Genomic DNA, 15,185 nt, shown 5'->3' on the forward strand with positions numbered 1-15,185 from the left:
GTCCCACAGGGTACCAGGGAGGAGGAGAAGAGGGTGAAACACGAGAGAAGAAACACACACACAACCACCACGGCTTTTAGGAACAAAATTTATTCCAATTTCAAACAGAGAGTTTATTTCAGGAGAAAGATATGAAAATCAATTTCCATCAGATATTTCTGTAATAAGCGTGTTGCCCAGCAGTCAGAGTGGGATCATTCCAAGAAACAATCACACTCCTGGACTGGAATGAGACAGTTTGGAGTCTGAATAGATCCTGACACTGGGCATCTTATTCAGAAACTCCTTTACCCTACCCTCTTCCCTCCCCGCCCCCCAACACGCACAACAATACATGCATTGCAAATGACAAGGTTTAAAAACAGCATTTTATATAGTATTCTTTTTAAATAGGATAATGTTTAAATTGTCTTAAATCAGGATCCTATAATATACAAGTATAACCAAATAATTTCCACCACATTGGCACTTGTAGAGTCTCTGGCACTACTAAAGAAGGGGCATTGGCACAAACCATACTCTTAAAAAACTGGGTGCTGCATAACACACTTTATCTCTGCTGGACTCTAACGACCTGGGCTCTGTACAGGACAATACAATGGTCAGCACACTCCAGAAGTACTTTTTTTTTTTTCCTTTTTTTAAATTATTTTTTTGTCTTTTTTTTTTTTTTTTTTTAAAACCAATAAAACACATGAAGAAAAACCATAGTTGAACGCAAGGCCAACATTGCTAGGAAGCAACAACAAGAGACCAAAGAATCCAACTTGAGGAGAAGGGGGAGGCAGGAAGGGCAGGAGCTGACACGCTGAAGCTGGAAGGGGCTTTTGCTCACCAGGTAGCCAATCCACATGGAATGGTGCAAGGAAAACGGATGGTCCTCTGCTCACTGACTTCAAGTTTCAAACTAGTTCAAAGTATGTTGGTTTCTTCAACAGAACAAAGATAAAAAGTGCACAAGGAGCAGAGGTTAGCAAGGAGACCAACTCCTCAGACTCTACAACAATCCAATTTTACCTCTCTTCTGAAAGTCACTCTCAACCTGCAGAGGATTCTGACAGGCTTCACTTTCAGAAAGGTTGATACAGGCAAATTTGGTTTTAAGGTTTGGCACTTTTGCTAGGGCAGGCATTTGCCAGCCAACAGAGACAGGAGCCAGTTCTGCAGGAACACTTCACTGGCCAAGCTGGAGGCACACAAGCAGCTGCTTACTAAGGAAAGCACGTGCTAACACTGGTATCTTCTCACACATGATACAGTCACAGACAACTCCAGGTGACGTGTACAGGTCTGACCCATTCCTACCCCAGTCCAGGAGGAGGCTTCAGGAACTCAACAAGAGCCACTGAGCAACGCTCGGCCCTTCCCTCCCCGCCCCGAGCCAGTTCTCAGGCCAACAGCTACCCCAAGCAGGTGCCCCACAAGGTACAGCACATTCCCTAAATCCTTGTGCCCACAGCCTCCCACAGTTGCCTGCCACGATGCAGAGTCACTCTGCAAGAGACAGATGCCAAGATCCCTCCTCCTGTGCCAGGGCAGCAGCTCTTAAAGAAAGGGGAAGGTACAAAACAAGATGAAAAAAGTTTCTGATTCAAGTGGAAGTACCACCATCATTCACCTTGGAAAAGAGAAACTTCTGGGAAGTTATTTTCCAAGAACCTGTGTATCTCAGTGCCAGGCTCATTGCTGGCAACAGCTGTAGTGTGAACCATTTACAAAAGGATCACAGAAGCGGAAGAGGCTGGTGCTGCCATCTGCTTCAGAGGAACAGCACTTAGAATACATGATTATAAATTCCTCTTTATAAGACAATTTCTACAAACTGGATCAATTTGGCATAAAGATGAAAAAAAAAAAAAGCAGTAAAATTGATGCAAAGCTGTCTGACACATGGGAATCCCTCTCATTCTTCCCAAGGGTTAAATGCAGTCCAGAGCATGGCTAAAGAGATGCTATGCTTCCCTCAGCATCACCACTCAGACTGGCTCTTCAACTGTTGGTCCCATGGCTACTGTTCCAACTTGAGCTCTGTAATCACTTGGAGCAGAGCTTGCTTTGCTCTGTAGTGCTCTGAGCACACAGAAGCTTCGCTCGGCTAATCTGGAAAATGAGGGACCTATCAATATAATTATTCAAAATTATGTCCCTCCATAAGCTTAGTGTTCTAGATCAAAGCATCTTAAGCATCTCAGATAGTTAGATTTACTCTTACAATGTTGTGCAAAACACTGATGTAGTGCTCTGTCTACAAAAGAGACAAAATATCAACAGCCCCCTTCAACAGTTCAGCTCATTTAGACTTTTTTCTACTGGCAGCCTTCAAGGGGGCAATCTGGTTGATCCAGAGAATTTGGACCCAATGCTACTTGTTGGAATTCAAACAGAAGCATCAGTGATGGCTGACTGACACACGTCCAGGCGTGGGTCACATCTCCTGCTTACCACTCTCTCTCTCCCTGCCTTGCCAATGCACTTCTTTCTCCCAGGCTGGCAGCAACCCTTCAGCACCTTGACTTGCCTCAGCTCCTGGAACATAAAGCTCTCCTATGTGCAAAGGCTTCATCTCCTCCTGCTCAGTAGAGATTCAGGTGGCGTTCAGAATCCAGAACTACATCCACTCTGCCTTCCAGCAAGTGCTGCTGCCTCTCTTCTCCTCTCCTGCTGCACCAAGTGCAGCCAGGGCAGGGCTCTCTGAATTCTGCAGCAGCCACTGCTAACACAATGATCACAGGCACCCTGCAGGATGTGTGCAAGTCTTCCAAAGAGGATCCCATACTCCTCCAAAGAGGGACACGGCAGAGTGTGCCTCAGGGGAATGCATGAACAGGAGAGACAGAACTGCTGCTCCCTCCAAAAACTATGCTCAATCTCCCCAAATAAGAATCCTACCAGAGCCTGTCACCCTCCAGCTCTGGTCCTCTCTGAAACTGTGCAAGCTGGACAAGGCTGAGGAATTCTTACAAAGTCATTCACACACTGGCACAAAATGCAATAAAACAAGGCTTGATTGCTACTAGGCAGCAAGAAAAGACCTAGAGGATGGCACAAGACTAAAGTTTTCAATCCAGGCAAAGTCTGATGTTCAAATGCCACAACCACTCAGTGTGCTTTTGGTAACTGCTGCATAGAGAAGTTGCTCATTGATGTCAAAAACTCTACCCAACAAAACAGTTCCTCTGCAGACTGAGTCTTGTGCACACACGGCCACGTGCTTGTGGTGTGGGTGGGATGTGTTTATGTGTGTGATAAAAATAAAAAAAAGAAGAAGAAAAATGAAATAAAATAAAAATTTTTAAAAAAGAACAATTACAGTCAGGCACTTCCCCAGGCTCAGCAGCTATTGCTCCAAGAGCTTCCATCATTTGTAGTCCATTAACAAAATACAGCAACACATAGCAAACTATGTATAGAACACCAATAATTTAAAAAAAAAAAAAATCACAGTCTCCATACCTTTTATAATTGATAACAAAAAATTACTCAGAACATATAAAGAATGGAAAAGTGATGGCTTCTTTTTGTTTGTTTTGCCTTTTTCTTTTTGTTTTTTTTTTTTGCACAACAGTTGGAGAGCAATCGCTCCTCCCCAACATTTCATCACAGTGAACCATGGAGCGTGTCCTGGGGAAGGGAAAGAAGGAGGGGAAGGAAGCAGGATAAACAAATTATACCAGAGGCACCCTATAGCACAAGGCAAAGGGACCAGTAGCATTCTGCACTCCCACAGTCCAGTGAATTCACAATCTCAGCCGGAAAGTGTTGGGGATTTTTTTTTCTACATATACCATGGGAATGAAAGGGAAAAAAAAAAAAAAAAAAACCAAAACCAAAAACAAAAAACGTGGCTTAGCAACAAAGGAAAGATCAAGATGAGGCTGCCTTAGCTGCTTGGCAAAAATTAAGAAGTAAGCAAGGTGCTGAAGAAATTGAGGCATATCCCCGTTAACTGTGACATAAAAGCAATTTGTTAAAAATATGAAATCAACTACTCTGTGGACAGAGACATGAGACTCCAGGGTAACACCGAGCACTTGCCACTCCACAGATCAGACAATTTGCAATCATTACATCATCAAAAATTAAAACTTTTTTTTTTTTTCCTGTCATATTTAAAATTTCAATTTTTTTGTCTTTTCTTCACAAAGAAGCCTCTCAAGGGGCAAGAGCAGAGCAGGTCAAACCAGATTGTACTCCTTCAGGTTGAGCTGTAGGATGGTGTCCTTGACAGCTGCAAAGACGAAACGGATGTTTTCTGTGTCTGTGGCACATGTGAAATGGGAATAGATGATTTTATCACTGTCGGGATTTAAATCCACAAACATCTTGAGGATGAACTCACGGGCTGCCTGTGCATCCCTCTGTGGGCCTGCAGCAAACAGAGACACCAGTGAATGGATTCACTCCCATGCATGCCCCAGATCCATCAACTGATCCAACAGCACTTTTTCCTATGGGTTACAGAGCTTTAAAGAACAAATTAAGATCATTTATGGGACAAATGTTCCAAGAGCTGAAGTGTCTTACGCTTTTCATCTGTTTAAGCAAATCCCACAAGGGCACTGGGTCAGTTCAGACCCTGCTTTGGAATTCAGACCTTGGAACAACCCTGGGTGGGAGAATCCACTGGCTAACAGTAGCAGATGCTGGACAGACACCATTAGATGCTCTCCCATGGAAATGGAGTGCAAATTTCTTCCTAATACACAAGTGGATCTCACAGGCTGAGAGACTCAAGTATGTGTTTTGGAAACTAGGGTTGTCGCCAGTCAAAGCACAGACAGCCTGATCCAGCTGGTCACCTCACAGGAGCTAAAAATGGGAATTTTGGCCAGGTTTTAATTCACATTGCTGACAGGTCCCCAGAAAATAGTCACCTACTGCAACTTCCTTCACAGGACTGCTGTTGTTACATGGCAAATACCATCTCTTGAGGGGAAATCTGATGGGCAACCTCCCACTTACATCCTCCCAGCAGCATCCCTGAAGGAGCTACTTGTAGGAAAAAATGGAAGTACACGACACCCCTGGAAGCTGGGATCTGTCTCCAGCTGTAAAGCTCCATTTAAAGTAGGCACTGTTTGGGCAGCAGCTCTTCAGCCATTCCCAGCCTGCTGGAAAAACTTGTTGTTCCCACTAGAGCACCAAACAGGAACTCCAGATGTGGGAGGACAACTAACCAAGAGCTATTTCATCAGTCCTATAGAAGATGAAAGCTGTTTGCAAAATGGTAATTCTTCCTTTACCTCATATCTTTTAAGCAAATAATTACAGAATTAATACAAGAAAGCATGGCAAGAAGAATACTGCCTGATCTCACTCTCCACCACTTTGATTCTATTTTCAGCCCTGTACAGATGTGTTACCAGACAGCTTTAAATGCACTCAACTGAAGAGCCTGAAATAGTATTTTGGCTAAGGAGTTTTGTTTCAGATGGGAAAGTCTCTGTTTCACATAGATATTATTTTCCCACAACAGCAGATGGCACGCTAATAAGAATTTCAAACTGCAGGAAGATTTTTCAGCACCATCATTTGAACAACTTGGGTATTTGACCAGTCAGTTTCTCAAAACAAAGACTCAAGTCACCTCTTGACTAGAGGGTTAAAAGGTCCAGTACCAGTAAACTGTCATGTTTATGAAACTTGTTATTTGTAGAAGTTATACTTCAGTGTTTCATACTTTGCAGTGCATATTGGAGAGGGTAATGTTTCACCTAGGAGAAGCTCATTATTTGATCATCCTATCAGATTCCAATTGTCTATGCATGATTTTTTGTGATGTTTTCTTATTGCTGTAGGCATTCTTTTTCCAATTAATGTTTTCTCCACTTCTAGACCTGAGTGTTCTTTAAAAAACAAATAAGCTTTAACCAAATCACCTCCACCCCAGCAAGCGTTCCCTCTTAAAAGCCACTCACCATCAAACTCAGGGAAATAGTCAACAAGGTGGGAATACAGGATCTTGTCTTCCAACAAATCTTTCTTGTTGAGAAAGAGGATAACAGAAGAGTTTTGGAACCATGGATAAGTTATAATGGTTCGAAAGAGAGCTTTACTCTCTTCCATCCGGTTCTGAAATCACAAAAAGAAAGCACTTTTTTCACAGAGGAGCACTAAAATGCCTTTCTGCTGCCTGCACAACCACTTAGATCTGTAGCAATTCAGCATCTCAAACATTATACACAAAATACTTTGGCCCCAGGTAGATTCTGGTTCAAGCTGGATCAGTAAATGGAAAAGAAATGCAAAATCTGAGGGACTCAAGCTTCACTTATTTGCCAAGCCTTTCACATCAGAAGTCTTACAAGTCATTTTATGCTTTAACAGTCCTGTGAGAGGCCTGTCCAATGCTACTTTGTGCATATTTTGTCTACTAGAAAAAGAGCAACTATTGTTATCTAATAGCAGGTTTTTAATCTATTAGCAAGTGCCAAAAATTCAGATTTGCACATTCAAACAGTGCAGTCATCACCTCACAAGACAGCAAAACCTGAAGTAACCCAGTGCAGGAAGGGGAAGGGATGATTTGGGAGCACTTGTACAGTGCCTTCCATGGCACAAGGGACTCTGCAGCTTCAGATAATTTCATTTTTCACTTGAGAAGTCCAGATGAATTGAATGCCCTCTGCCTTTTCCATCCTCAGGGACATGATGACCCATCGAGGCTCATGTTCCCTTTGCAACAAGAAATGAAGGCCAAAACCAATAACAGCAGCTAATCCAACTTGGCACCAAGCACCTGGGTACCAGCCTTCAAGAAACTACAAAGACACTGCTCTCTGTTTTCTTTCTTCCTCCTCTCCTTCCTCCCTCCTCCCTTCTGCAGAGTTCCCATTTTTTGGCTCACCTCATTATCTGATTCCACCAGAACTTGGTCATATTCACTAAGTGCTACTAAAAACATGATGGAAGTCACATTTTCAAAGCAATGGATCCACTTCCTTCGTTCTGATCTTTGACCTCCAACATCCACCATTCTAAGGAAGAGAAGTACATAAGAGTATCACAGAGATAGCTGCAGTTCTCTGAATGCAAAGGACCAGCAAACAATGAGAATTTGATTCTTTACCATTCTAGTTAACCTAGCACAGGGATGAGACAGTTATCAGCCTGTTAACAAAACCAGCAAGTTTACAAAATACCCTGGTCCAGAAATACACCAAACTCAAAGAATGGCCACAGGTGAGGGATGCCAAATTCACCCTTTACCATTTCTGTTGCATTCTGCTCTGGTTTGCTCAGCAGCAGCCCTGAAAAGACTGAAAAGATAAGTCCTTCAAAACTGTGCTCTGTCACATGAGCAAACTATTTTTATTTTTAATTAAAGCACCTGCTTGCCTCAAAGCTTCTCCCCCACCCAAATCTTTCTTTAGTTGTTACACTTTTGTTGGAATGTGCTGTTTAACAGGCATGCACTTCAGGCTCTCAGTTTCAAGTCCCACCTGTACAGTACCCTAAAGTTATTCTGGCACTCACCTCAAGTGCCACACACGTGGTTCACCTTTGATAAAACCCTACACCTTTTCCCTAGACCATCAAAACAGAAAGGGGAGAGGAGATTTCCACATTTCTGTAACCAAATGGTTTAAGAGAGAGGATGCAGGTTCCTTTATTCCTCTCTGGCAGTGCCACACTCTGGTGGGGAAGGGCAGAGAGCACCCAAGCACCAGAGAGAAACAGGAATATTATTGTGTTCAGCCTGGTCATGCCAGGCTCAATTGCTGCCTTAAGCCTGCAAACACCATCTCTTGCTGCAGCAGCACAGGCAGCAAGTTTTGGTGCCACTCTGAGAGCACAAGGTAGGCACAGAAAACCAGCTCTCAAGGCAGGTGCTGGCTACAGGGAAGGATTTCTGAACAAAAAGAGTCAGCCCTTGGTGGCTTCAGCTCTCAATACATCCCTCAGCTGTCTCACAAGCCACAGTTTCAGCCTGAGATGGCAGCAGTGCAATCCTTCCCAGGAAGGACACCAAGATGATTGCCTGGGTTTGAAGTGTAACTGATTCAATAGCAGGTTCAGTTTTCTGACAGCCAAAGCATCAGACCAGCCCAATTAGAGGAGCACCCATCACACATCCTCTCAAACCACTGGGACACACTAAAGCAACCCAGAAATTCTCCTTCCTGAAGCCATCTCCCTGCTGCCTCAGTTGAGCTGTAACATGAAGACACTCCAGTACCTGAAGATAATATTCTCTAGGTCAAAGGGGTACTCTATGATCCCGGTTGTAGGGACTCTAACCCGTAGCACATCTTGCTGAGTTGGTAGATATCCTGGGGTAGCGATACGATCCACATCGCTGAGATAGCTGCAAGCAGGACAGCGGGGAAAAAAATAACAAAGAAAAAAGAAAAAAACTACCTTAGTTGCAGCACATAAATATATAGGTGTAAGGACTGCTACATGAAGTCTTTCTGTAGCGTAATGAGAAAGGCAGATGTTGTCTGACTTATTTTGAATATGGTGTGGAAAACGAATAGAAAATACTTTTGGGGAATAGAAATTCACCAGCCAGCACCCTTGGAGGATAAACAGATACATTAAAAACAACTTGATCAATTCTGTATAGCAGTGGGGAAGACAATCTTTACTACAGAGGGAGTCTAAACACAGTAGATGCTTTATGTTACAGGATCAAGTCTTATCTGAGGTTTTCTGCTTATAAATGTAGAAACATACATTTATTTATTTATAAACACAAAACATTCTCTGTACGTTGCCAAACTTAATGAATTTATAATTAATAAAATGTGAGTTTATATCCATTTGCACCTGTAGTGCAAAGACAAACCTGAAGAGAAAGAGCAGCACTCCTGCTGCCCAAGAGGCAGGATCAATACAGATGGAATAATGTGGAGACTCAGGCCTCAGGTATATCCTGAAGCAGATGTATGAACATCCTTTAACAACCACCAGGACATCTCATACTCTCACAAAAAGCAGCAAATGATAAGGAAACAAACTCAGGAATTCAATTAAAAAAAAAAAGAAAACATGGACAGGTATAATTTGTTAGACCATCACTCCCACCACAGTGATTGTATACTCACTATTTAGCTGAGTCAGAAAGTTGATATTCTCTTCTCCTGTCATAACACTCTTGTATTCCAGGGTCGTTCCACAATGTTTTAATTGCACTTACATATGGCTGCTCAAATGTCATGACCTTTTCTACATCCACTTCTCGGATCAGCACTGCATTGGCCTGGAGATTGAAAAGAAGAGGAAAAGAGAGAAAAAGTAAAGAAAAAAACAAAACTGGGGGCATAAAAACACCCACTCTGCAATAGCCAAGCAAAGGAAGAACTACAGTAACTACCACAGCCTGTGGTGCCTGTGAGGTGACTGTCCACACCAAGGGGCTTTTGCCAATACCCCAAATAAATAAAAAACAACATGAAGTTCTGTACAAGTTATAATAAGCAAAAGCTGGCAGATTTTATTTATCAGAACCCCTCCACCATGCACATAAAGCACAGGCAAAGCTTTCTCACACTCTGCCTATTCTCAGCACAGACAGGAAAGGAGCACCATCCAGTCCCGACAAACAATTATTCAAAATCAGCTCCAAGACACTGTGTGACAGGTCAGATAAAAGACAACTTCAAAATATTAAGGATACTAAGCATTAAAAAAGCAAAATACGCTAAAAAATATGTATATTTTCCTGGCATGCCCTCACTCTCACTATCCTCCCCCTCAAAAAAATAAAATAATTTACATCAAATCTGTCTAAAATTAATTCCTGGTCCCAAAATCAATATGTTTCTGTGGCCGAGACTAAAATTCTTCAAGGAAGGTTTGTAGCCTTGGTCAGTAGCTATCAGAAAAACAGAAGTATTGCAGAAACAGGAGTAATTGCTAGCATAGGTCTCTGTCTTTTGGGTCCAGCATGTATTTTGCTAGCTCCAAGTTCCACTAAGAACAGCAAAACACACAAAGAAATTGCCAATACATTTAACAACCCCCTATCCTTGAAATGAGTAAAAAAAACCCCACCCCTCCTATCCCTTTCATCATATCCCAATCCCTTGCTCCCACCACTCACCAGGCACACCAGTGCACCAACCATGCAAAGCTGCTCTATTCCTTCACACAACCAAGTAAAAGGAGTTGGGTATCGAGAAAACGTTGTAAGAAATTTATAGAAAAGTGTTCAGGGAGGTTGAGGTTGCAGTACAGAAAGACAAACAAACAAGAACTCAAAATCCACACTGACTGAAGATATGTGCAAAAACTGAGAAACTTACCTTGTTCTGTTCATATTTGTACAGAATCTTCAGCGTCTCCATGGCTCTTATCATAGACTGCATGGCAGTGAAGATGTTTTGGTACACCAGCTTGGTGAAGCCTTTTTTGTCCTCTTCAGAGTAGCCTGAGCCATGAATTATACGCATTTGCTTAATGAACGTGCTTTTCCCACTCTCCCCAGTGCCTACAGGATGCAAGAGAGTGAGTTAGGAGCCACCAGGAGCAAAGCCCACGACAGATGAAAGCTCCTATCACTACACCCAAGCACACACAACTCCTAACCCCCTTGTTGTCACTTCTCAGACTGGTAAAAGACAGCCTGGATTGTTCACCCCCGCTACAAACCCAGCAGCGTGGAAGGAAGACACCTTGTCCTTTCCAGCAGCCTTCAAAAGTAGTTCTGGTACTTATTCCAAATCTCACGTTACAGCCACTCCCACACGTCCTGCGTCAAGAGGCCCTTGCCCGTCACACCTGACCTATTCCCAGATACTCCAGCAAGATGCTACAACCAGCCAGGAAGGGCCTGGACACACTCTCAAGCCAGGAAAGTGCTACAGACCCAGACAGCAGCGAGTAGCCAAGAGAAACCCAGTAAACAGCAAATTTTCTTTTGCTCTAATTTGGCACAAAACGCTCTTTGCCTTATACGTGATGTGTCTTTTCACAGGAAAAAAACAAACACAACAGGAAAAAAATAAATCAACTCTAAAGGAGAATAGAGCTCAAGAAAACTCTTTGCTTATCCATCTGACACGAACAACCCAGGCAGCACATCTGCCCTGTACCCCGAACTACTGTGCAGAGGTTTGCTCCTCAGGGCTGATCCCACAACCCTGAGCGTGGCAGGATTCCTGAGATCCTGCTCTGGATCCGAGGGAGTTAAAAATGGCGTCTGGCAGGGAGAGCAGAGTAGGCCACTGCTCCCAGCTGTCGGTGCCTGCCGTGCCTGGGTCCCCACGGGCTGCAGCCTGCTCAGCAAGGCCACTGCTTCCTTCTCTTCCTTCTGTCCCAGGTTTTACTGCCGGGCCCGGGAGCAGATGGGAGGGCAGGACACAGCACAGGGCAGCCCTTCCAGCAGCGGCTTCCTGCACCGTCACTCGGGCAGGTCCTTCCACTCCCACATTTATGGCCCCACAGCAGTGTCATTCAGCATGTGAAGGCCACCAGATGATACCAAAGGACAGTGGGAACTTTCTAATAGAGTGAGTAGGAAAGAAAAACGCCATCAGACGGCATCCATGCAGTTACAGAGCCTTGCTAAATGCACAATTCGACTGGGACGTCCCCAGTGACATCTGCCCCATGCACACAGACCTTTGTGGAAGGGACACACAGGCCAGGTCTCACTTGGGATGAGCTTACCTCCACACTTCATCAGCCTAAATGCACACCACTACGTTTCTGTGGAGTGCTTTTGTTCAATCTTCTAAAAATTGCTATCATTATGTAGGATACTGATAAAACCCCACACCTCTCTTATCACAGTGGCCCAGCTCACCTGGCTACCCAGACCAAAAACTCAAAATCACATCAGTGATACAAATCCTTTTGACCTGTATTAAATGCTGGGAGAGCCGTGGCTCTCCCCACAGGTACCACCAGATCCTCCTCACACCAAGGGAGAGATGGATTCAGACATGATCTCATTCATCCCAATACACAATTACTACTCGCATGTAGATACTCAGTTACTCATCTTATCTTGGTAGGCTAAAAGGCAAACAAATAAAAATGCTCAGATAAAAGCAACAAGCACCTAACTAGAAGCAGAATGTTTCAAGTGAACAGCAAGAACTGACAGAAATCACGTCAGCACAGCCAGAAATTAACACTAGACATTATCAATATGCAGCAAACTATCTCCATCTTGAGTACAAAGGTGCACCCCAAGTAGGGGAAAACTGGAAACTGAGATCTCTTGTGGTTTCTGTCAGCGTGGTGAGAAATACTTCCTTGTCTTGTACCACAACGACCAAAACTGAGAGAAAAAAAAAAAATAGGTAGTGCTTCAAGCATTTCGACGATAGAAATTACAGAGAAACCTCAACACCAGACCTTTGGTTGCTTCAGAACTTAAGGGTTCAAACACAGATTCTTCCTGTCACTCCATTGCCACTCTTTTTTGGTTTGGAGGTTGGTTTTGGTTATTGGTGGTGGGTTTTTGGTTTGTTTGTTTTTTGCTTTTTTTTTTTAAGGTACCTTTTGCTTCCCCTGAGGCACAGCACTACACCAGCAGGTTACAAGCTCTGGTGGGCAAGATCTACAACTCTCAGGGCACAAAATCCTTTTTTTAATATGACAGGAGATAACCTGAATTCACCACTTCTTCTGCCAACATGTGAAAGCAGCAGAGTTTACAGCAACTTCCTAATAATCCCCCAGTACCTCATGGGCTCTTGTAAATACACTGCTCATTCAACAGTATCCCATGCTTAATCACAAGTAGTTTTTGTACAGAATATCCTCCTCACCCAGAAAAAGACAAATTACTGTCTTGTACCAGATGGCGATGTCCAGCACCTTGAATTTCTTACTAACAGGTTCATCATTGATTAGCAATGTTATTCTTCACCTCTATTTCCCGTTTCAGGCTTCAACAAAGTAACTGTCACCAGATGTAGTGACAAGAAAAATATAACAATTTCTACAAGGTGGAAACACCCTCCACACACTCAAAATTTTGGAGATTTTGGGAAAGCCTCTCCCTAAAGTCAATCATTAATACTTGTGAATATAAGAACTCCATAGAACAAGAGCAACATAGAAGAAATCTCTGCAAGCAGCAGTTACACCAAGGAGAGAGAACACAAGTTACCTGTGTCAGCTGAAGGTGGGCAATGTGTTGTGTCCAGTGAAAAGCATCCTGCAAACATTGTCTACACCTAGGAGTGCTGCTTGTCCAATAATAACCACCTTCTATATGGTTTTTTTTAATCTAATGTTGAATCTGTATCTTTTAGAAAAGCAGAAAGTATTCTTGAGCAATTTGAATTATTTCTAAAGTGAAATCTTTAGATCCAGTGGGATCTTCTTAACCCAGATCTATCCTATAGCGACAACCTATTTTGACACAGCTGCTTCTGTGGGACTGCTTTTAGTGAAGCATGAGAGTGAGGGACACCTTCCCTCCCCTCCAAGAAGCAGTACAGAAACTGCCACAGCATCTCCAAAGAGCAGAAATGTGAAGCCCTCGATTTTTCCTTTCACATGTAAAACAACAATATATTAATTGTGAAGGATTCAGGGTGAGAAAGGAAGCCCCGGCCTTTACTTGACAGTTATCACCAGGCACCAGTGCTGGTAGTGGAGCCCTCCAAGGGGATGGGCACTCACAGCCTCCCCTCACTTCTGCAAAGTATTTTGTTTTTATTTTTTCACAAGGGTTAGCCTCCTTCTTTAGCTGGACTTTAACGGCTTGTCAACAGATTCATCAGGTCTGCTTCAGATTTCATGTCGAGATAATAGATCAATAATAATAACCCAAGACACAAAGCAGAAAATATCTAAGACACAAGCAATGCTAAATCACAGTATGCATGAAGGAAACTTCAGTTTAAATTTGGGGGCTACCTAGGCATGAACATCAAACTCACTGCTGATGGAGGTACATGCCTTCAAGTCTCAGTATGCAACTGATTACCCAACCCTCTAAACTCATCTAAACACGGCACAGTTACCCATCTGCACAGGGAACACCACTGTTTTTCCACCCGAAGACCTACATTCTTATGGCTGCACAGGTGATCTCTACCTCTGAACACCACCGGCATCTCCTCACCCAACACACAACTCCTGCATTCCTACTGCCTCGTCCCCCTCCAGAATCACCACACCGAGCTCCCAGCCCTGCTGCCTCTCCCAGGTCTTGCCCCAGGGAAAATTCTGTGGTTTAGGAGCTGCAGGCCAGTTTTTCCACAGACGTTCACCCAAGGCCCAGGAGTTCACCCCCAGTCATGAAAAGCACCAACTCCATCAGCGGATTTCCACATGCTAACGAAGGCCAACACACTCCCGAGAATCGTTTCCTCCAGACAAATTTCACGCGCCCGTGTGCGTGCCCGCCTTCACAACCAGGAATTTCAGCTACTTAGTTCCTGGTCGTGTCAAAACCCATTTTGACAGCGAACGCATCACAAAAATCAAACAAAGGGCAGCCAATGAGGCGGCCGCCCCGCACGGCTCGGGAGCGGCCCCGAGCGCCGGGCTGAGGCGGGGATGGCTCCCGCCGCTTCCCCGCCACACCCGCTCCCCGCCCAGCCCGGCCCCCCGGACCTGCCAAGCCCCGGGCCGGGCCCCGCGGCGGCCCCTGCGGCCGGACCGGCGCCGCTCTCCTCACCCAGCAGCAGCAGCTTCAGCTCGCGGCGAGCGTCGCGCTTGTCCCTCCGCAGCTGCTTCTCGATCTCGGCGTTGATGCGCTTCGACTCCTTCACCTCGTCGCTCAGGCAACAGGCCATCATGGACTCCAGAGTCATGGTCGCGTCGCGGCCGGGACGCCCCCGCCCACCCCCCCACCCCCCCGGCACCGACCACCGTTCTCCGCACGGCCGGGAGCCCGGCCCGGCCCGGTCCCGCGTCCCGCGCCCCCTTCCCTCCCCACCCTCCCGCCCTGCGCGGCGCCGGCCCGGCCCGGCCTCGTCCCGGCCCCGAGTGCTGCGGCCGGGCCCAGCGCCAGCGCCGCCGCCACCGCCCCCGCGCCGCTCTCGCCCGGCTGCGCCGCCGCTCCCTCCGCACGGCTCCGCCGAGACACCGACGAGTCGGCGCAACCCAACCCGCTGCCGCCGAAAACAAGCGCTGACTGACGGTGGCCGAGGCCAATAGGAGAGGGCAGCGCGCAGCGGGGCGGGCCCGGACGGGCGGGACGAGGCGCCGCGGCCAATCGGAGCGCAGGGTTTGGTTGGCCGGTCGCGGAGGGGGGGGAGGGCGCACGGACG

At 45.3% G+C, this 15,185-nt stretch overlaps 1 protein-coding gene across 2 annotated transcripts; it reads right to left on the minus strand.

The window, feature by feature from the left end:
- Nucleotides 1–71: 71 nt before the first annotated feature.
- Nucleotides 72–14,735, minus strand: GNA11 (G protein subunit alpha 11). Of its 2 annotated transcripts, XM_062510135.1 has the most exons (8): nt 14,591–14,735; nt 10,251–10,435; nt 9,051–9,205; nt 8,180–8,308; nt 6,848–6,977; nt 5,919–6,072; nt 3,454–4,366; nt 72–929 (listed from the first exon to the last, which is right to left on the minus strand). In XM_062510135.1, exons 1-7 carry the CDS (start codon nt 14,724–14,726, stop codon nt 4,176–4,178), a joined length of 1,080 nt encoding a protein of 359 aa, XP_062366119.1. In that variant the 5' UTR covers nt 14,727–14,735; the 3' UTR covers nt 72–929; nt 3,454–4,175. The 2 variants fall into 2 exon arrangements, with proteins under 2 accessions (XP_062366119.1, XP_062366120.1); XM_062510136.1 differs by lacking the exon at nt 3,454–4,366.
- Nucleotides 14,736–15,185: the final 450 nt, after the last annotated feature.

Source organism: Cinclus cinclus, chromosome 28 (genome assembly GCF_963662255.1).
Source record: "Cinclus cinclus chromosome 28, bCinCin1.1, whole genome shotgun sequence".
Classification (NCBI taxonomy): Eukaryota; Metazoa; Chordata; class Aves; order Passeriformes; family Cinclidae; genus Cinclus; species Cinclus cinclus.

Coding starts and splice junctions, on each gene's coding strand:
- GNA11 (XM_062510135.1), bottom strand. CDS start 14,726: ATGACTCTGGAGTCCATGATGGCCTGTTGCCTGAGCGACGAGGTGAAG. Junction 10,436..14,590: donor GCTGAAGCTGCTGCTGCTGG/GTGAGGAGAGCG, acceptor TGCATCCTGTAG/GCACTGGGGAGAGTGGGAAA. Junction 6,978..8,179: donor CTAGAGAATATTATCTTCAG/GTACTGGAGTGT, acceptor TCTCTTCCTTAG/AATGGTGGATGTTGGAGGTC.